The 19,636-nt window shown below is 58.1% G+C and overlaps 2 protein-coding genes across 6 annotated transcripts; one reads left to right on the top strand and one right to left on the bottom strand.

Annotated features, from left to right (window-relative positions):
- The first annotated feature begins 976 nt into the window (after positions 1-976).
- HHATL (hedgehog acyltransferase like) lies at positions 977-10,049 on the top strand. Of its 5 annotated transcripts, XM_036897199.2 has the most exons (12): positions 1,005-1,141; positions 2,861-2,979; positions 3,320-3,387; positions 3,923-4,036; positions 4,169-4,363; positions 4,698-4,907; positions 5,156-5,327; positions 5,810-5,954; positions 6,066-6,101; positions 8,918-9,119; positions 9,496-9,637; positions 9,827-10,049. In XM_036897199.2, exons 2-12 carry the CDS (start codon positions 2,865-2,867, stop codon positions 9,946-9,948), a joined length of 1,521 nt encoding a protein of 506 aa, XP_036753094.2. In that variant the 5' UTR covers positions 1,005-1,141; positions 2,861-2,864; the 3' UTR covers positions 9,949-10,049. The 5 variants fall into 5 exon arrangements, with proteins under 5 accessions (XP_036753097.2, XP_036753094.2, XP_036753093.2 ...); XM_036897202.2 differs by having other exon boundaries at positions 977-1,103; positions 9,496-10,049; XM_036897198.2 differs by having other exon boundaries at positions 9,496-10,049.
- A 158-nt stretch (positions 10,050-10,207) lies between these two features.
- Positions 10,208-16,636, bottom strand: KLHL40 (kelch like family member 40). Its single transcript, XM_036897203.2, has 6 exons — positions 15,390-16,636; positions 14,168-14,328; positions 13,791-13,898; positions 13,430-13,615; positions 11,452-11,598; positions 10,208-10,738 (listed from the first exon to the last, which is right to left on the bottom strand). Exons 1-6 carry the CDS (start codon positions 16,545-16,547, stop codon positions 10,627-10,629), a joined length of 1,872 nt encoding a protein of 623 aa, XP_036753098.2. The 5' UTR covers positions 16,548-16,636; the 3' UTR covers positions 10,208-10,626.
- Positions 16,637-19,636: the final 3,000 nt, after the last annotated feature.

The raw sequence follows: 19,636 nt of genomic DNA on the forward strand, positions 1-19,636 counted from the left end.
TCAAGGGCTCAGAGGGGCTCCAGGACCTGCCCCTTATTACAGTCTCACAGCTCCTCCTACCCCCTAAACCCCAGGCCCTCCTCAGTGCACAGGCATGAGCAGGCCCCCACAGACATGACACAAATGCAAACAGCTCTCCTAAACTCTGAGGTCTTCATCCCAAAGGGGGACTATCAGAGCTTCCTGTCCTCTTGGTGGTGGGTGGGCTGGGTGACTTTAGGGTACCTCTCCCCATCAGGGAGCCTGGGCTGAGGGTTTGGCTGTCCCTTCCCAGAGTGAAGGCCCTGTCCCCCAACTCCCAGAAGAGTCCCAGTTGGCTGGGAACATTCCTGTCCACCTCCTCGTACCACCGGGAGGATGCCAGCTGCTCCAAGTGCCTACTCAAGTCTTGCCAAGTGGGTCTGCTAGCGCCCCCCACTGGGCAGCCCCCTGTGGGCAGAGCTGGGCTCTGGGGTCCCCTTCAGCCATGTCTCACGCCTGTTCCAACCCCTTGAGGCAAGTCAGTCTCCCCCAGGCTCTGACACCCAGCAAGCTAGAATGCTTGGCCTGGTGAAATGGACCAAGGCAGGGAGCTAGATGGGTCTGCCCCGGGACAGTCTTCGGGAGTTCACAGGTAAAGGTCTGGGCTGGATGTAAGGAGCCAAGTGTGTGTGTGTGTGTGAGTGTGTCCATTCAGTGAGGGAAATGGCTCACAAGAGTCCAGAGGGGGGCCATCTGGAAGGCTTCCTGGAGGAGGGGAGTGCTGGCCAAAACTGAAAGGGAAGCATAGGCTCTACTGGCCAGGGAAGGCAGGCTGAAGTGTGGCCTAGGCATCCCCATCTGAGCCCATGCCACGAGCCACCCCTTCCCCCCGCTCCCAGCCTCCCTGCGGCTCCCTGTGGCCAGCAGCTCTGCAGCACTCGGCTCTGCTCCACTCTGCTCAGCTTCACTCCAGGACGGCCACCTCCTCCCTGCCCTCCTCCTCCCCTTCCTCCTGCTGTCACCACTCACCACGCACAGCCTCAAGGGGGTGGGGACCCCAGGGCTGGACACACCCCACCGTGGCCCCAGAGCCCAGCTGGTCAGACGGACGCACGATCGGACGCAAGACCTGGATCTCTGAGGTGGGCAGTGTGCCAGGGTCCCTCACAGCCTCCTCAAGGTCAGTGCCCGCCTGAGATGCAGCCATTCTGGGGCCCTTGAGACCTAAGGGCATTGTGGGAGCCCACCCCAGGCCCTTCATCCTAGACTTCAGGCTCCAAAGCAGGCTTTACTCCAGGTGTCCCTGAGCCAGGCAGGACTGAGGAGCAGGGGGCACCCCAGTGTCCACAGGCTGGCCCCGGTCCGGGGGTCTGTCTGGAGAGGTGTCCGGCTTGGGGCCAGCCCCGGCCTTCTTCGCAGAGGCCCCCCCCGGGGACACCCTGCACCGGCCATGGGGAGCTAAAATTGGAAAGCGGCAAGTGGGAGGCAGCTGACAGAGCTGTTTCACGGGCTCTTTGCGGTGCTCCGGTTTCACAGTCCTGCTCCATTAACCCGATCCTCAGGGCCTCCCCACCTGCACCGGACCAATGAAGAGGTGCCTCAGCCCTCGGGCCGGGAGCGCAGAAACCAGGCCCGGCAGCCCCCTGGTATGGGCAGGGGCAGCAGAGCTCGTATCTGAGATGCCAGAGGGGTCACTGGGAACACTTGATCCTGTCCTAGACCCACTGTTTGACCTTGGCTGGTCCTCGCCCCTCTCATGTCCTTGAATCCCTGAATCTTTGTACTCGGGAAAATACCAACTATGGGGAGACAGGAGAACTGGGTGCAGGGCTGGTGAAGATTTCAGGGAGGATCTGGGGTGGGAGACAGAGGCAATGCCAGCCACCTCTTGGCCCAGCTCAGCCCAAGAAGGTATCTAGACATGTTCTTCCCTTTAAGTCCTGAGTCTAATACCCATGGCACCCCTGGTAAGGCCCTGGTCAGGCTGGAGATGGACACGAAAGATACAGGTACTGGCTGAGGCCCCAGGGGTGGTCCCACAAGACTCTCGGAGACAGCCAGGCACAGGCAGAGGGTGTTGGCAGGCTCACAGTGAGCCTGATACTGGTCAGAACCTGGGACAGCAGCCAGCACACTCCCTGGGGCCCCTTTGGCCCTGCCTGGCCCCACACTTGCTACCCCAGGGCACCTCCTCAAATAGCACTGCCTCCAGCCAGCATCCAGAATACCCAGAACCCCGAGAGAGTGGGGTGGTGTAGCCGCAGCCACAGGCAGGGACCAGGGAGGCAGCAGGCTGGGGCTCTGGGTCTGTTTCAGGCAATGCGTGTCAGAGAGACGGGAGGCTGGAAGAAAGGTATGGAGCCTTGGTGCTAGGGCCAGGACTGGGAGGGCCAGGACAGCTTGGAAGGCATGCAGAAATCAGAGAAGGGGGCACTATGAAGTGGGGGAGCTGGGGGCGGCCTGCTGAGGCAGGGACCTGGGAGCTGGCAACCTGACTGAGGCGATGCAGGTGGGGTTTCCACATGAAAGTTAGCGGAGGCCTTTGCAGGAGCCTTTTGAACAGAGGCTGGGGACCAGTCCACCCGAAAGGTATGAAGAAGTGAAGAAGGTGAAGAAGGAGGGCTGAGAGTGAAAATTACACTTTCAAGAGCCTTCAGTGGGAAGGGTGGCAGCTAGAGCACCTGGGAAGGGGCACCAGATATTGGGGGGCCTGAGAAGAGTGGGAGACAGGGATGGGGGAAGATGTGGAATGAGATCTCCAAGGAGGGGAATCTCTTCAGAGGGAAGGGGCAGTCCCTCTTCAGAATGGGACGGACCCCACTACCTCAGTGGAGGACCATGGGTGAGGCTAGGCACAGCTTGGGGGGCAATGGAGCCCTCACCCAATCTGTCTCCCCAGCCCCATGCAGGCTATGGGCATCAAGACAGCACTGCCCGTGGTGGAGCTGGGCCTGTACTCACTGGTGCTGAGTGGCGCTCTGGCCTATGCTGCCCGGGGCCTCCTTGAGGCTTCACAAGGTAACAGTGGGCCCTGCGGCAGGGGCAGGGGGCCCTTCTTCCCCTGGGGACCTCAGCAACCAGAAAAGGAGAGGCTCTAGACCAAAGGTATTCCCTAAGGCCCCAGGGGTTGGGCCGAGCCAGGTGTGGTCACAGGGAGTCACAGACTCAGAGACCTGGACATAGCCTCAGAGACACGCAGACACTCAGGGGTACATTAGCAAGACCTAGAGTGAAGTAGAGGCAGAGAAAGAGACTCAAACCAGTTCCCTCCCCACAGGGTGGGGGTCAGCCTTCTGCAGGGGCAGGCACGGGTGTGTGTATGAAGGGCCTCCTCCCTGAGGCCACGCTCTGTTCTCAGATGGGGCCCACAGGAAGGCCTTCAGGGAGTCTGTGCAACCGGGCTGGGAGTACATCGGCCGCAAGATGGTAGGTCCCCCACACCTCAGGGTCCCTGACTGCAGTGCCTGCCCCTGGCACACCTCTCCTTTCCCAAACCCTTCCCAACGCTCCCTGTCCTAGATGTTCCCACGTAACAGAACGCCCACAGTGGGGAGGGTCTCTGGCTTGAGCTTCAACACCTTCAGTTTCTCCACCTGCCCCTCCGGTGTCCTTCTGGGACCATATCAAACCCGCCCCAGACCCTGCTCATTTCGAAAACAAACTGAGATATGCTTCAGGAGGGGCCTCCAACACCACGCTTCCCAGGAACAGTGCCATAATGGCAGGATGCCAGCGATAGTGCTAAGCCTAGGAGGAGCTTGGCGGGGCAGGGCAGTCCACATGGCGTCCTGTTCTCTTTACTTACCTACCTGGTCCTTCCCTTAGAGGGGCTGGCAGGGACTTCTAGCCACTGCTCTCCCCTGAGGCATAAAAGACCATGGGGTCTGGGAAGGCTGGAACTCTGACCAGCCAAAGTGCCAGTCCATTCTGCTCCACCTTAACCTACCCTTGGCCTGCCCAGGATGTGGCTGACTTTGAGTGGGTGATGTGGTTCACCTCCTTCCGCAACATCATCGTCTTTGCCCTCTCTGGACACGTGCTGTTTGCTAAACTCTGCACAATGGCTGCCCCCCAGGTGAGCAGGACCAGAATCACCCCAGCCTCCCCCTGCCAGCATCTCCTCAGATACAAGGGCTGTGGGGAAGCCATCCTGGGGTCCCACTTCCATTTGGGTGGATAGGCACACAAAGTCTTCTCCTGTCCACAGCTCCGTTGTTGGATGTATGCTGTATACGGGGCCTTGACCGTAGTGGGCACGATGGGCCCTTGGTACCTGCTGCTGCTGCTTGGCCACTGTGTCAGCCTCTACGTGGCCTCACTCTTGGGCCAGTCCTGGCTCTGTCTGGGTCTCGGCCTGGCTAGCCTTGCCTCCTTCAAGCTGGACCCACTGATCTCCTGGCAGGTGTGCACTGGGGCGGGACAGGGTACAGGGATAGGTAGGTACCTCTCACCCAAAGCCCTTACCTCCCAAGTCTCCCCAAGCATTTCCTTACTTTCTACCTGTCTCCAAGCCTTTGATTATGGAGTATGACCTGCCATAAAGCGGCCATTCCCACCACAGCAGCTCATCCCCTGCTCTAACCTAACATTAAACATGAATTGGTCAATGGCCAATGATGACTGGCTTTGGAGAGAGGAAGGGACAGGACCAGGCTGGGACCCCTCTAAGAAGCTGGGTGGGCTTCCCAGAGACAAGGGGCACCTGGTGAGCTGGTGGCCTGTTCTCTCCCCTCCAGAACGGGTTTGTAACAGGCACTTTTGATCTTCAAGAGGTGCTGTTTCATGGGGGCAGCAGCTTCACAGTGCTGCGTTGCACCAGCTTTGCACTGGAGAACTGTGCACACCCTGGCCGCCACTACTCCCTAGCTGACCTGCTCAAGTACAACTTCTACCTGCCTTTCTTCTTCTTCGGGCCCATCATGACCTTTGACCGCTTCCACGCCCAGGTGAGGGACACCCTGTGGGCTCCCTGAGCAGGCCTGGGTCTCCCTCTCCAGACGGGCTCCCACCTCAGGACTCCCAGGGCAGGCGCGTCCCACCCTCAGGCCGACTCCAGGAGGAAACCATGGCGCCGGGCCCCCTCAGACCCCAAGGTGGGGCCACACTTTCGCTCCCAGACGGAGGTCGCCAGGTGGAGATGTGTCTGCACCCTCAGTCAGGGCTTGCCTCCCCCTCAGACCCTTCACATCCCCAGGTGAGCCAGGGGCCGCCGGCGAGGCGTGAGGGCGAGCTGTGGCGCATCCAGGCCCAGGCGGGCCTCAGCGTTGTGGCCATCATGGCCGTGGACATCTTCTTCCACTTCTTCTACATCCTCACCATCCCCAGTGATCTCAAGTTCGCCAGCCGCCTCCCGGACGGCGCCCTCGGTGGGTGGTCACCTGGCCCCGGGGAGGGTCTGGGGAGGGCCGCCGTCCCAGGACTGGCGCTGGGACCGCACGGCGTCCCAGCTGGGGAGGCTGACACCCCAAGGAGGCACAGCACCTACCCAGGAGTGCGGGGGCGCGCGTTTATTCCTTGACACGCGTGGGTCTCGGAGTCAGCTCTGTCCTCGAGGCCAGAGAGGTACCAGCCAGGGCGCGCCCCGCTGCCCGGGGCCTCCGCTTCTTCCCCCGGTGCAGGCGGGCCTCCCGGGGGCGGGCCGGACCCCGCCCCGCCCCGCCCCTCCCCCGGAAGGTGGGCGACGCGCCCCTGGGGAGGGGAGGGGCTCCTGGGCGGGGCGCGCCCAAGGACCTCCCCCAGCGCCAGGGAAGTTTCCCCGGCGGAGGGCTCGGCGCGCCCGGGCCCCGGGGGTTGCGGGTAGGGAGGCTGGCGCGACCCCCCTCAGGCAGTGACGACACTCTGCCCCCAGCCGGCCTAGCCTACTCAAACCTGGTGTACGACTGGGTGAAGGCGGCCGTCCTCTTCGGGGTCGTCAGCGCGGTGGCGCGCCTGGACCACTTGGACCCGCCCCAGCCCCCCAAGTGCATCACAGCGCTCTATGTCTTCGCGGAAACGTGAGTGCGAGGTCCCGGGTACACGTCTTCGGATCCCCACCTTCCCTCAGCCTCCGTCCCCCGGGAGCGCCGCTCCTGGCTGATTTACACCCATCTGCTTTCCTTCCTCAGGCACTTTGACCGTGGCATCAATGACTGGCTTTGCAAGTGAGTTGGGGTGGGACAGAGGGATGGTCACGGCCATCCTAACAGGTGTCTGAGCAGGGCAGTGCAGAGATTGGTCCACGTTTGAAAAGATCACCCCTGGGTCACAGGAAGCAAGCAGTGCAATGAGGAGATTGTTGCAGAGGTCTAGGTGAAAGCCACAGCGGATTGGACGTGGGTGGGGACCCTGGACATGATAGAAATGGTCAGACTAGAGATGCACAACAGACAACCTGGACAGAATGTGGCCATGGATTGGGGGTATCAAGGAGAGGGAGACGACTCCAGATTCTCGTCTGTAGCCTGGCAGAATGGAGAAGTTGTTTCCAGAGAGGGGCTCTGCCTGAGAAATGTGTGGCTGGAATCTGGGAGACATCACTGTGGAGGTCCAGGGAAGTGGTTAGGTCTGAGGGCCTGGGGCTTGGAGAAGTTCACGGGACCGATGGATCTCTGAGCACTATCAGTGTGGGTGGGTGGTCTTTAGTTCTTGGGGGTGCATACGTCCCAAGGAGAGGGTGCAGGGTAAGAAGAGGAAAAAAGGGACAGTGGAGTCAGCCTGGAAGGACTCTGGATGGGGGAGAAGAAGAGCCAGCAGAAGGGACTACAAAGGAGTGGTCAGCGGAACAGGAGACCAGTCAAGAGCACAGGACAGCCTGTAATCTAAGGGAAGACGATCAGGCATGGAGGGGGCAACTGGGTCTGCTGCTGCAGGGGGTCAAGGACGCTGGCGACAGCGTTAGTGTCAGTGGCATGGTGCTCAGCCACTCACCGGAGAGACAGGGCAGGTGCTATTCCAAGGAGACAGGCCCCATGGGAGCTCCTGTGTGGGCAGCTTCTGAAGGCAGCCTGGTAGTGAGGGGAAGGCAGAGAAGAGACTGAAGCAGAAGAGGGCATTTTAAAAAAGAAAACAGCGAGACCTACTTGGGTGCTGAGGGGACTTGTTCAGCAGAGAGGGAGATGGCAAGGCACGGGAGAGCGTGACTAGTGGCGTGAGGTCCCTGCGGAGGGAAGAGGAGATGGAGCCAGTCGGGCAGAGGCCTGGCTTCAGGACGGGGAAGAGGATGTAGAGGATGGCAGGTCAGTGGGGAAAGGTGAGGGGTTCACCTGAAGGCTTCGGTTTTCTCCATGAAGCAGGAGGCAAGGTCCTCAGTTGAGAGATGCAGGGTTGGGGGCATCTGTATGCCTCCCTCCTCCTGCCTACATCTCTCACCGCACCCCTTCATGCTTACAGGAGATAAGGGTGCAGGAGCCACTGCGGAGTGTGAGAGAAGATGACTGCACAAGGCTTGGCATTGAGAGCCAGATGGGGTTGGATAGTGGATTCATGGACTGTACTATGTGAAGATGTGAGATTTTTCCCCATCAGAGCTAAGCTTCTTGGGTGCAACTGAGGAGAAAGTGGGTGACTGGGTTCTCCCAGATGGAAGAAGTGACAAATAAGGTTTTTTGGGGGTGATTTATAATGATGATTCATTGAATAGAAGCCTGTAAGGAGGTGGTAAAGATAGGAGGAGAATCACAAAATGGGGTGGAGGATGTGGATGGGATTGAAGAACTGGAGCTGGGGGCCAGGTCAGGAGGGGCTGGGTGAGGAACGGTAAGTAGGAAGGAATGAAATTTCAAGTGGTGACAAAGGGCTGTGGTCATGGGACTGAGTGGCTGAGGTGGTGTAAAAGAAACCATTGGAAATGAGGAGGCCAAGGAAACAGGCTGGTTACTCAATGTGTCGTCTACTGAATTTATTTCACAAATATTTATTGAGCACCTACTATGTGCCAGGCACTGTTCTAGGCACTGGGGATACAACAGTGAACATGGCAAAGACCCTGAACTCATGGAGCTTACAGTCTAGTGGGGAGAAACAGAACATAAAAAGGTAAACACATAAATAATTTCAGAGAGTGGTAAGCATTATGAAAAAAAAAACCTGTAATGAGATAGAAGTTGGCCCAGGATAAAAGCTTCTTTAGTTGGGGTCTGCGAGATACCTGAACTGAGACTTGAGCGATAAGGAGATCTCAAGAAGAGAATTCCAGGTAGAGGGAACAAGTGCAAAGGGCATGAGTCAGGAAGCAGCTGTGTGTGTCTAAGTATGGTGAACGGAGGGGACAACGGTGGGTGATGAGGTCAGGGAAGCAGGCAGAAACCACATGACATGGCATCTTCTAGTCATGGTAGGAGGTCGAGTTTATTCTAATTGTAATGGAGCCACTGGGGGAGGCCTTGATCGTGGAAGTCATGGGACCTGAGTTACACTCTTAAAAGATGCCTCCTGCTGCTGTGTGGCGAACGGACAGTGGGGCAGGGGACACAAGAAGCAGGCAAATGACTCAGGAGGCTCTTGTGATAATGTACATGAGAGGAGATGGGTGGAGAGAGGAACTGAGAGTCCAAGTTGGCGCCAAGGCTTCAGCCTGCACCTGAATGGGTGGTGGTGGCATTAACCACGATGGGGATGCATGGGTTTGGGCAGGCATGGGGGTCATTCAAGTGGGACATCTGGTAACATTTGGGTAAACAAATCAGGAGAGACACTGGGCAAAAGACACAGATTTGGGGCTCATCAGCATAGGGACAATATTCGAAGTCTTGGGTCTAGATGAGATGGCTTGGAGAATGAATAAACATGGCTGGAGAAGATAGGAAGCTCAAGGTTGAGCTGAGCCCCGCATGTTTAGAAGCAGCAGCCACCTGAGGTCAGGAATGTTGAATGTGCCCAGGATGCTAGGGTTGAGGACTGCCCCGGTTATGTCCTTTGCCCATCTCCTTCCTGCCCTTTCCAACTCTCCCACTGGCCCCTTCTTCCATCCTTCCTGCAGGTATGTGTATGACCACATCGGTGGGGAGCACTCCAAGGTGATCCCAGAGCTGGGGGCCACCGTGGCCACATTTGCCATCACCACTCTGTGGCTTGGGCCTTGTGATATTGTTTACCTATGGTCATTCCTTAACTGCTTTGGCCTCAACTTTGAGCTCTGGGTACAGAAGCTGGCAGAAATGGGGCCCCTATCCCAAATCGAGGTGAGTAGGGATGGTTCTGGGACCGAGTGACCAGGTCACCGGAGGTGGTGGCACTGCAGCTTTCCGGGGCCTCCCAGCCACTCGGCCCCTAGTACGCACTCCCGGTTGTGAGCACAGCAGCTCCCCCTGGGTATCTGGTACTCCCTGCCTTCCGTGGGGTGTGGGCACCTGGGCCTGCTGTGTTGGTCAGGCCCTGCCCTCTCTCGGGGTTCTGGTTTCCCCATCTTTAACAATGAGGGAGAACTGACCTGGGGCTGTCAGAAACCCAGGCATATCCCCAGGACCTGGGTGGCCATGTGGGCAAGGCCCTGACCAGTTATGTCCTCTTTCCCGTGGGCCTCTTGCCCTACTGCCAATGCTTTCCTGGACTGAGCAGGCCTCTCTGTCAGAGCAGACGTCCCGCAGGGTGCGGGCCCTCTTTGGAGCCATGAACTTCTGGGCCATCATCATGTACAACCTTGTCAGCCTGAACAGCCTTGAGTTCACAGAGCTGGTCGCCAGGCGCCTGCTACTCACAGGTGAGGGGTGGGGTTGGGGGATGGATACAGAAAGTGCCAAGCACCAACCTCAGGGCCTGTGGGCTTTGGAAAGGCAGCCCCCAACACCCCAACATCCCAGGGACTCATCAGGGGAGCAAGGCAGGTGGGGAAGGAAGTTGCTGAGGAGGGGTGCTGCTCCCAGGCATCGAGGATCTCTTCCCTGCACAGGGTTCCCCCAGACCACACTGGCCGTCCTGTTTGTTACCTACTGTGGCATTCAGCTGATCAAGGAGCGAGAGCGAACCCTGGCACTGGAGGAGGAGAAGCGGGACAAAGAGAAGCTGGAGTAGGCGGGTGGGGGAGAGGGACGGGCTCTGCCTCGCTGTTTGGGCGCCCCAGCCGCGCTGGCCACACGGGGCCCGGCCAGTTAGAATAAACATTTTCTACCAGGTTGGCTGTTCCCTGCCTCTCCCCCCACAAGTCCCCTGGCTCCTTCTTCAGGCTAGATGAGGAGCTGGAGGTCCTGGGCCACAGGGAGGGGGGTCAAGGCCTTGGTGAGCACAGACTGCGGAGGATAGACCCCTAGGTGGAAGGCAGGGACCACCGGCCTGGGCCACCCAGTGACTGAACACTGAAGCCCCAGATCTTCAACTACCTGGTTACATGTGCTTGGAGCTCCAGGCCCCAGACCCTGAGCTGCCTGCTCAGAAGGCACTTCATTCTTCTTAAGGAGGGAGACCTATCCGTGCTTGACGGGAGCACCCCCCATGGGACAGGCAAGGAGGCGTGAGTCCTGTGGGGAGATATACTGGTGGCGCAGGCAGGCTGGGGCTGAGGTCCTGGCTCTAGGTCCAAGACCAGGTATATGGGAACAGCGGAGAGGCCTGAGGTTCTCGTACCTGCCTAGGTACGAGATGCACAGCGACTTCCCTTCCCCCTGAAGCAGCCCCTTGGGCCCCAGGACAGGATCCGGGTGGGCTCTGGCCTCTTCCAGGAGGCCCCAGGATGGGAGGGGCACTCTGGGCTGGTCACATCTTGGTCAGGCGCAGCACGTTGAGCCGCACAGGTAGGAAGGTGGCGCCAGCAGCATAAGCGATCTCCCGCAGGATACCCTCCCATTTCTTCTCCTCCTCATTAAATCTGGGGGTGGGAGGGAGTGGGACAGGGCCAAGGAGCTTGGTCAGCAGAGCCCCAAGGGGACCCAGCAGGGCGGGGTGGTTGGGGACACCAGGCCCCGCCCAGGGAGTGCCCCCTAGCCCCAGCCCCATCTCCAGGAAGGTCTACACCTCCCTCGTGCCCTCCTCCTGAGAATTTCCATCTGCGGCACCCCAGGAAGTCCTCCCGGAGCCCGCACTCCCAGCAGCACTGCCCTCTGAGACTGCAGTGGTGGGTAACTGCAGCTGAAGGTGCCCCGGTGGGCAGAATCTCCTCCCTGCATGCTCAGGAAGGGGCAGCCATGGAAAGCAGTGGCTCTGAGAAGCTGGGCTCCACCAGCTTTGCAATCCTGGCCTCAGCTCTCCCCTCCAGAGCAAATGTCCAGGAGGGAGGAGGGCAGAGGAAAGGCCTGGCTGCCTCTTCAGGGGCCCTCTACTCCCCGGGGTGTGTCCATGGGCCCAGCCCTACCCTTGGGACCAGCTCCCAGCTGTGACACTGTTGGTGCTCCCGACTCTCTCCAGGAGAGAACCTGGGCTGAGCAGCCATGTCTGCTGTCCCTTGACCACAGGACTCCTTGGAAGAGGTCTTGGCTCGGCCCCCAAATGAACTTGCCAGGTGCCTGAAGGTGCTCAGCCACAGTGCTGTGGGGCGTCAGCCTTGCTCCTGATTCTCCCTCACCTCCCTGGGGCCGGGCTCACCTCCAGATGTCGTTGAGCTCTGTGGGGACCAGCTCCCCCGACTCAGTCTCCAGCGTGGCAAAGCCGCCGATGGCATAGAGGGTGCCCGCCAGACTGACCAGGCTGAGTGAGCTGCGCTCCTGCGGGAAGGCCTCAAAGGGCGCCCACCTGATGGGGAGGAGCAGGCGTGAGAAGGTGCACCTCCTGGGGGCCTCAGCAAGCCCAGAGGTGAGCCCGCCAAGCGTCCCCGGCTCTCACTGTGCCCCTTGGAGCCCGAATCCCAGGCACTCATGCTCCCAGTACAGCCACCTGTTCCCTGATCTTCAGGAAGGCCCTGGTCTTCACTTCATCCCCATTCTCTTGCCCTTCCTATTTCCCGTCATTGTCCCCTTGTCATTCCACCCAACCTGTCCTGTGAAATCCATCATTCATCTCCCCAGCAGCCTCCTTGGCTCCAGAACAAACTCTACTTGCTACCTCCCAGCCACTGAGCCCGTGCCCTAGCACCCTGCCCCATCCCTCTTCTCCCCTCACAGCCCACTTATTCTCAAGGTGTTTCACTTCCTTCCCCTGGCTTCTGAAGTTGGGCTTCATCCCCAGCCTCCAAAACTGCTCTCAGGTCCCCAACCACGACAGGGCTTTGAAGTTCAGGGCCCATAGCACACACTGCTGACAGGACTTCCTTCCCCTCCCCCCTCTGAGGCCTCCTTCCTGGATAACACATCAGCCCCCACCATTCCTCAGGGCTTGGGCCTCAGCCTCTCCCACTTATACCCTCTCTCCCAAGGGAGCTTGTGCCCTCTGTTGACCCCAGATCTCTGCCTCCAGCTCAGCCTTCCTTCTGTCTAGGTGGGCCCCTCCCTGGCATCCCCAGGCACCTCAAATCCACATGTCCTAATGGACCCTCACTTTTCCTGCCCAACTCCAATGATTCTCCAGTAAGTGACCTCCCACCCTCACTCGAAAGCATCCACTTCTCCCTCTCACCCCAACATCTGATCAATCATGAAATTCTCTCTCTTCTATATCCTGAACTCTCGCTACTCACAGTGTGATCTACAGATCAGCAAGCACCAAGCAGTTCCTGGGGATTTGTTAGAACTGTACTCTCAGCTCTGCCTGGGCCTAAGAATTAGGATTTGCACTTTAACATGATCTGCAGGAGGTCTGTGTGCACATTACAGTGTGAGAAGCCCTGGACTAAGTCTTTCTCCAGTGTACCCCTCTGCCCCATTCCCACTGCACCCCCACTGCATGTCATTACCTCTTGCTATTCAGATGCACCCCAGCCTCCTTGGAAGTCCCTGATCTGTTCTCTACATTGGCTGCCATGAGGCTTCTTAGTAAGACACAGATGTGAGCTTAAAACCCCCGAGAGGCATTTCACTGCCCTCTGGATAAAGTCCCTCAGCCCTGCCCCCGTCTTTCCAGCCCCAGCCACCCCTACCCCACGTCCCCTCACACACCCACTCTGTCTGACCTGAGCAACAGCCTCTCCTGCAAGGGACCTGCCCTTTTCCTCCCAACTGCCTCGGCACCACCTTGGCAGACTTCTCCCACCACCCCTTTTGCTGGCTGAGTCCGATTGGCCCACCAGCTCAGTTTTCTTCCTGACCTCCCAGGGCAGGGCAGCTTCTGTCTCAGTCACCACTGTGTCCCCAGCACCAGGCCAGTGCCTGGTATGAGTCTCTGAGGAACCGGGCATCTCCTACCCTGCTCCTGGGAGCTCTCTCCTGCCCACCAGGCTGGCCATACCCCTTGCCCCACCTTGAAGAGGAAGCCCACATCACTGCTGGTCAGAGGAGAGGGGCTATTTCTGTGCTGATGGCCAAGCTTAATAGCAGACACCCAAGACAGGGGCTACAGTTCCTGCCAGGGCAGACCAGAGAGGGCTGACACAGGCCCAAAGCCACACAGCCAGGAGGTTACACAGAGCCTGTCCCTGGCTCTCTGCCGGGGGAAGGGTTTGGGGAGTACCCTGGGGATGGAGCAGCCGTACTTGTTGTCTGTGATGCTGTAAACCTCTGCTGAACTGGTCAGCCCTGTGTCTGTGACCCCAGCAGCCACAAAAACGCGGCCATCATGGATGGTGGCCCCAAAGAGTGAGCGGGCAGTCTGCATGGGTGCCAGCTCCTTCCACTCGAACTTCTTGGGGTCATAGACGCACATCTTGTTCAGGCACTTCCTGGGGGGTGGGGGGCAGTGAATGAGAGGAAGGAAGCTGGAGCCGACCCGCTGCTCCGTGCTCCCTCGGCCCGGCCGCTCCAGGTGCCCCCCAAGGCAGCCAGGAGAAACCCAGGCATCCCCGCAGAGCCCCCTCCACTGGAACGTACTGCAGTCACTGGCCGCCCTAGCCTCACCTGTCACTGCCTTTGCCACCAACGACGTACACAAGGTCCATATGGGAGAGCACCGCATGGCCGTACACAGCATAAGGCAGTGGGTCTGATTCGCCCCATTTGAAGGACCTGGAGGGGAAGGGAGTAAGGTGAGCAACAGGCTTCAGGTGCATGCTCAGTCCCTCTCTGCAGTCAGCCACCCACCCAACACATCTTCAGGGTGCACCTGATACATTCCTGGAACTCCCCAGACATCTCAATACCTAGATCCCATCCCACTTGCCAACCACCAGCCCCTACCCAACCCTGCCTGGCCCGGGCCTCCCACTGCCCCCACCGCCCTGGACCAACACCCGGCCTCCAGGCTCCCTCCCGGCCCAGTCCCCACCCTTGCTCACAGCCTGTCATAGCACAGGACTGAGTCCAGGCTGCGCTCTCCATTCTTGAGCTCTCGGCCGCCGACCACGTAGATGGAGTTGAGAGCCTCTCCCAGGCCGAAGAGGCAGCGTGGCGAGGGCAGTGGTGGCATCCCCAGCCACTCTGAGTCCAGGTGGTCGAACTGCGGGCCAGGCGTCCAATCAGCTACGCCCCAGCCCCCATGCCCCGAGCCCAGCTCCCACCCTGGTCACAGAGGGGTCCAGGCCTCCAGGTAGGGCCACAGCTTGGAGGCCGTTTCTGCAGACAGAGCCCCTCCTCCTATCAGGCTATGAACAGCAGAGGCCTCCCCTGGAGGTAGGTGCCACCATTACAGCACCATGACGGGGCGTCCTGGGCATGGCTGCCTGAAGCCTGTGACAGGGAGGTACGGCTGAGGCCCTGTCCCTTCCCCAGTACAACTCCGAACTGACGGCTTCCTGCCTGTTTTCCACCCCATCTCACTGCACAGGAAACTTCCAAATTCAGCTCTGTCACCACCCTTTAAAATCTTAAGTCTGTGACCCTTCTACCTTGACAGTCTTCTAATAGCCATACTAGTAGCTCATCTTTTTGGAAAGTTTTCTCAAGGTGGAGCATTATGCTGGTGAATACTTTATAACTACCATTTACCCTCAAAGATCCCAAAGTCACATTACAATTCTGTTTCACCCTAGATCCAAGGACATTCCCCAGGAAGGAGACATAGGTCTCTCCTGGGCCCCAAGGCTTCCCCCAGTGGACCAGGCACCCCGCTCTCCTGTCCTTTCTGGGACTCATTTTCCTCATCTGAACAATGGGAAGACTGGGCAGGATGGTCCCTTTTTTTGGGACACTCTATTCTACACTCCAATCCTGGCCTCATGTAAAGGCCCTGCACAGGACCCCAGACACTCCTCTTATTCCTGCTGCTCACTGTGTCTGACCTCAACCCCTATGCAGGGCTAAGGCCTCCAACATACCAGACCACCCTGGGGTTATCATCCTCCTGAAACTGAGACACCAAAGTTATACAGCTCATTGTCAACTGCCTTTGACTGCCTTGAAACTTCAGGCAAGTGGCTGTCAGCCAACCTCCCGAGTCTCTCTCTCACCCTAGACCCCGTGACATTCCCAGCAAGTAGACACAGGCCTTTCCTGGGCCCCAAGGCGCCCCACAGCCCAGAACCTAGCCCTAGGCATCCCCTCCCAGAGCTGGCCGGGCACCTGCAAGAAGTAAGCAGTCATGGGGTCCTCTCTGTTGTCCTCGTTGTAGAAGAGGCCCCCTGCCACAAAGACCTGGTTCTCCTTAGTCACCAGGCTGACATGGTTCCTGGGGATCTGGCTGGAGAGGGAGGCACAGTAGCACTCATTAGCTGCTGGATCGTAGGCCACCACGCCCTCCTCACTGATCATGAAGATGAGGTCCTGCAGGAACATGCCGAAGCGCAGAGTGTCGTTGAGGATCCCAGGTAGGACGCGCTCGGCCTCCTCCTCGGCCTCCCCTGCCTCCACCTCGCCTGTGCCCTTGTCTGCTGCCTTGGTCCTCGCTGCCTCCTTCCCCTTCTCCTTCTTCTTGCGCAGCACCGTGAGGCGGCCCTCGTGTGCATCCTTCACCATCTGTACCTTGCGCAGCAACTCTGGCTGGGCGCGCACGAGAGGGTGGCGCTCCACGTGGCTCTCCAGGAAGGTGCGCGGCAGCAAGCGGCAGCGCACGCTCTCGAAGACCGTGGGCAGCGCGCGCTGGCGCTCCGCCTGCGCCTCGGCGTCGCCGCTGCCCGCCCACCGCATCACCGCCTCAAACACGGCCTCCTCCTTCTCCACGTTGAGGCCGTCGCTGGAGATGATGGCAATGAGCTCATCTGCAGAGAGCCCGAGGAAGTCGGCGTCGCGCGCCACAAGCGAGAAGCGCGCGCAGATGAAGTCGCGGGCAGCCACCGCGAGGCGTGCGCAGTCGAGCAGGAGGCCGAGGCGGAAGACGGCCAGGCAGTTTGCAAGGCACAGGCGCTTCTGCAGGAAGGACACGCAGATGGTGAAGATGGACGGGATCTGGAAGCGGTGCGCCGCGGCGAACAAATCCTGTACGCTGGCCTCGTCCAGCGCGATCTCCGAGGTGTACAGGTAGTGCAGCACCTGGGCCACCACGTCCGGGGACACCTCCTCCAGGCGCAGCTCGCCGGAGCACTCTGGCTCCGCCAGGAAGCGCGCTCGGAAGTAGGGGCTGCAGGCGGCCAGCACCAGGCGATGGCACGGGAACTCGCGCTCCCCCACCCGCACCACGCAGTCCAGGAACTTGCCGTGGTCCAGCATGTCCTTGAGCCCCTCCTGCAGGAGCGTCTGCTGGTACAACCGCTGCTCCTCGGCCTGCTCCAAGCCCAGCGTCATGGTGAGCGGCGTGGGGTGCGGCTGCCGGGCCGGGGCCTCCTCTCGTACTCTTCCTGCCTCCCTGCGGGGCGCGCCCGGTCTGCCCCGCTGTCTTCGCTGGGCTATATATAGAGGCGCACGGGGCCTGTAAGGGGAGCTGCCTGGCTTCTTGCACATGACGCGGAGGGGACAGCTGGACAGAGGGCCCCACCCAGAGCAGCCCTGACTTAGCCCCCGGGGATTCCTGGGTCCAGCTGGGGTGCCTCGCCGCCTCCTTTCTTTTTCTTCGTTTTTTAATTCTTTTTGCCTCATATCTAATGGAGCACAGCGAGGCCTTGACTGCATTTCGAGGGCCAGTACACCCCTTGGGGAAGGGGTGACCCAAGCTCTGCCCCTTGGACCAGGGAAGCACTGGAATCCCTCTTCCAGGGACAGACCTTTTTTCGAGCCTTCTGGGCCCTTCTGTCCTGGGGCTTCTGTCTTTCCTCCTAGAGTATAAGTCACTCCAGCCACTCCTGCATGTAGTGTCCTTGGGAAACTGAAGATCAGTGAACCTGGCCCGGCACTCACCCACTGGGGACCTTGTTGCCCCACCTTTAAAATAAAACTTTTGCCCTTTCTGCCCCAGATCTGAGACCCTCCTTGGGCTGTGCAAGAAAGCAAAAGGTTCCCTTAGGCAAATACGGTCACCACTTTCCTGTGGGGCCTGTGCAGGTCAGATCCCTCTGTTCAGCCTCAGTTTCCCTTCCTGCACAATGTGGAGGTGGATGAATTAGATTCTTAGGGCCTTAGGTCGGTTCTGCTGAGGCTCAGAAGCACCGAGGCTCTGCGCCCCCGGGAGTACACTGTCACGGGGTTTTAACACGGCAAGCTGTCAGACGTGCTAGAAAATTAATTTCCTAAGATTCACCTATTCTAAGGGAGTGACTTTCTGGATTCTAGTGTTCAAAAAAGTAACACTAAGACTGTAACATTCTAGGATAGCTATCTATGGTCACTGTTCTCCATTCACACTAAGCTTGGCCTAAGCCTCCCTGGCCTTGGGTCCCCGCACCCTGCCTACCACCTAAGAAGTCAGGAAAGAGGCCCAGGACAGCCATTTCTAATGCTCACTCTACTGGTCTTCTGACCACGTTCCCCCAGTTTACACACACAAACACCTCAGCCTCAGCCACCAAGATTAACTGGTGCCAGAGTGCTGGAGCCTGCAGCTGTGGGTTAAATTTAGCCCCCAGGGCACTGGTGTGAACTGTTACGGGGAATCTCCCATCATTCCTCTGAGTCAGCTGTTTATAACCTCAGGGTTGGGGGGTTGGAGAAGAGACCTCAGGCTGGCCAGGACTGAGTCACCTCCCCTTTTATAATCTCAGCAACGTCACCGCCTATCCCCTCCTGAGCAGTGCTTCAACCATTGCTTGCTCACTATACCATCAGGTCCCAGGGGGAGAGCACCTGGATGGGGCCTGGAGGTAGTTGGGTCTGTCTTGTGGAAAGGACAAAGGCCCACTAAGGGTGTCTAACCCAGCCCTGGACCGCAGGGCCTTTCCAACAAGCACCATCAGCGAAGAGACCTGCTCTGAGAAACACAGCAACGTGGCCAACTCACACAGCTGGCAAATGGCTGTGCCAGGATTTGAAGCAGATCTGCTCACCTCCAAAGACTGGGAATCCCTCCCTAACCTGCTGCTTCCCACAAACTAACAAAAAATGTTCATTAGTCATAGTCTCATTTTCCAAGGACTGGGACAGAAGGTACTGACTGAACAATTAATTTATATTTAACAAATGACTCGATTACTTATTTTTAGATTATGATAAATCCCATCATGCTTATTCCCCACCAGGCATTTCACTGGAATGTTTATATGTGGCTCATTCATCCATCGAGAACCTACTGTGCTAAATGCTGAGGACTCAGTAGGCAGGAATTCCTGTCTTCATGGTGTTCACATTCACCCAGGATGGGGGCAGGGGGCGGGGGCAGAGCACAGGGGGCAGGGGGCAGAAACAGTCATGCCCGATGTCAGATGATCATTGCTTTGCCAACAGGTAGCAGGGCAAGGGGCACGGGAAGTGACAGACAGAAGTGGTAAGAATTTTAAATGTAACAGTCAGATGGACCCACAGAAAGGACTACATCTGAGCAGATTCAAGCCACAGGAGAGGAAGACTCCAGGCAGGAAGGTACAGCTTGAGCAAAGGCCCTGAGGCAGGTCACACCTGGTGTGTGCCAGGAACCATGAGGAGGCCAGTGGGGCTGAATGAAGGAGTGAAAGGGAAAAATTTACAAGGACAGTGATTTACAATGACAGCAGTCCAGCCCAGGTGGCTCTCTTCTGTCTCTTCTTCTTCAACACAAACAACAAAAACACTCTCTTGATTTCCTGCTCTGCTGAGTACCCGTTCTCAAGGTTCACTCCCTAAACTCACTCTTCCTTGCTTGCTTGCTGTGCACATAGGAATGTTACAGATACAGAAGCAAAAAGATACATATTGCTCCCTTTGCCTTTGTTCAGGGCTCAAACTTTTGGGAGATTACTGCCCTCTGAGCCTGCAGTGTGAAATAAAGCCTCAACACTCGAGGACCTCCGAGTGCCACTTGGTTCTTCAGTCAGTGACCCAGTCCAAGTTTTTCCAGTATTTTCCGTAACAGGAGGAGGTAAGTAGGAGATAAGGGCAGAGAGGTGAGAGTAGGGGAACTATGTAGGGCCAGTGTACAGACTTGGGTTTTTCCCTCAGTGAAATGGGAAGTCACTCTTTATTTTTTTAATTATAGCTACAGAAAATGCAAACATACACAAAGGTAGAAAGAACAATATACTGATCTCTCATGTACCCACTTAAGCAACTATCAAGTCATCAAGCCACAGCCCCTCTTGTCCCTCTCTGCCCTCTCCCACACTATCAGTCATCCAGGGAGACGCCCATGGATGAAATGTGGGTACGGGACAGAGGGGCACAGTGTGACGCCATGACTTTTAGTTGAATCAAAGCAAAATATCATCTTACTTCATCCATTCACTCTTCACACACTTAATCTTCATGCCAAAATTATGAGATAGCTATTATTTTCCCTATTTTACAGACACTGAAAATCTGATGGCCAGCAA

This window comes from Manis pentadactyla, chromosome 1, assembly GCF_030020395.1.
Source record: "Manis pentadactyla isolate mManPen7 chromosome 1, mManPen7.hap1, whole genome shotgun sequence".
In the NCBI taxonomy this organism is placed as follows: Eukaryota; Metazoa; Chordata; class Mammalia; order Pholidota; family Manidae; genus Manis; species Manis pentadactyla.

Bases quoted from the DNA above. Each gene is read 5' to 3' on its own strand.
- HHATL (XM_036897202.2), top strand. From the start codon at position 2,865: ATGCAGGCTATGGGCATCAAGACAGCACTGCCCGTGGTGGAGCTGGGC. The intron at 4,037-4,168 runs GTGAGCAGGACC...TCCTGTCCACAG, and splicing joins GCACAATGGCTGCCCCCCAG to CTCCGTTGTTGGATGTATGC. The intron at 9,120-9,495 runs GTGAGTAGGGAT...TGGACTGAGCAG, and splicing joins GGCCCCTATCCCAAATCGAG to GCCTCTCTGTCAGAGCAGAC.
- KLHL40 (XM_036897203.2), bottom strand. From the start codon at position 16,547: ATGACGCTGGGCTTGGAGCAGGCCGAGGAGCAGCGGTTGTACCAGCAG. The intron at 11,599-13,429 runs GTACGGCTGCTC...CCTCCCCATCAG, and splicing joins TACAGCATCACAGACAACAA to GTGGGCGCCCTTTGAGGCCT. The intron at 10,739-11,451 runs GTGAGCCCGGCC...TCCCACCCCCAG, and splicing joins GAGCTCAACGACATCTGGAG to ATTTAATGAGGAGGAGAAGA.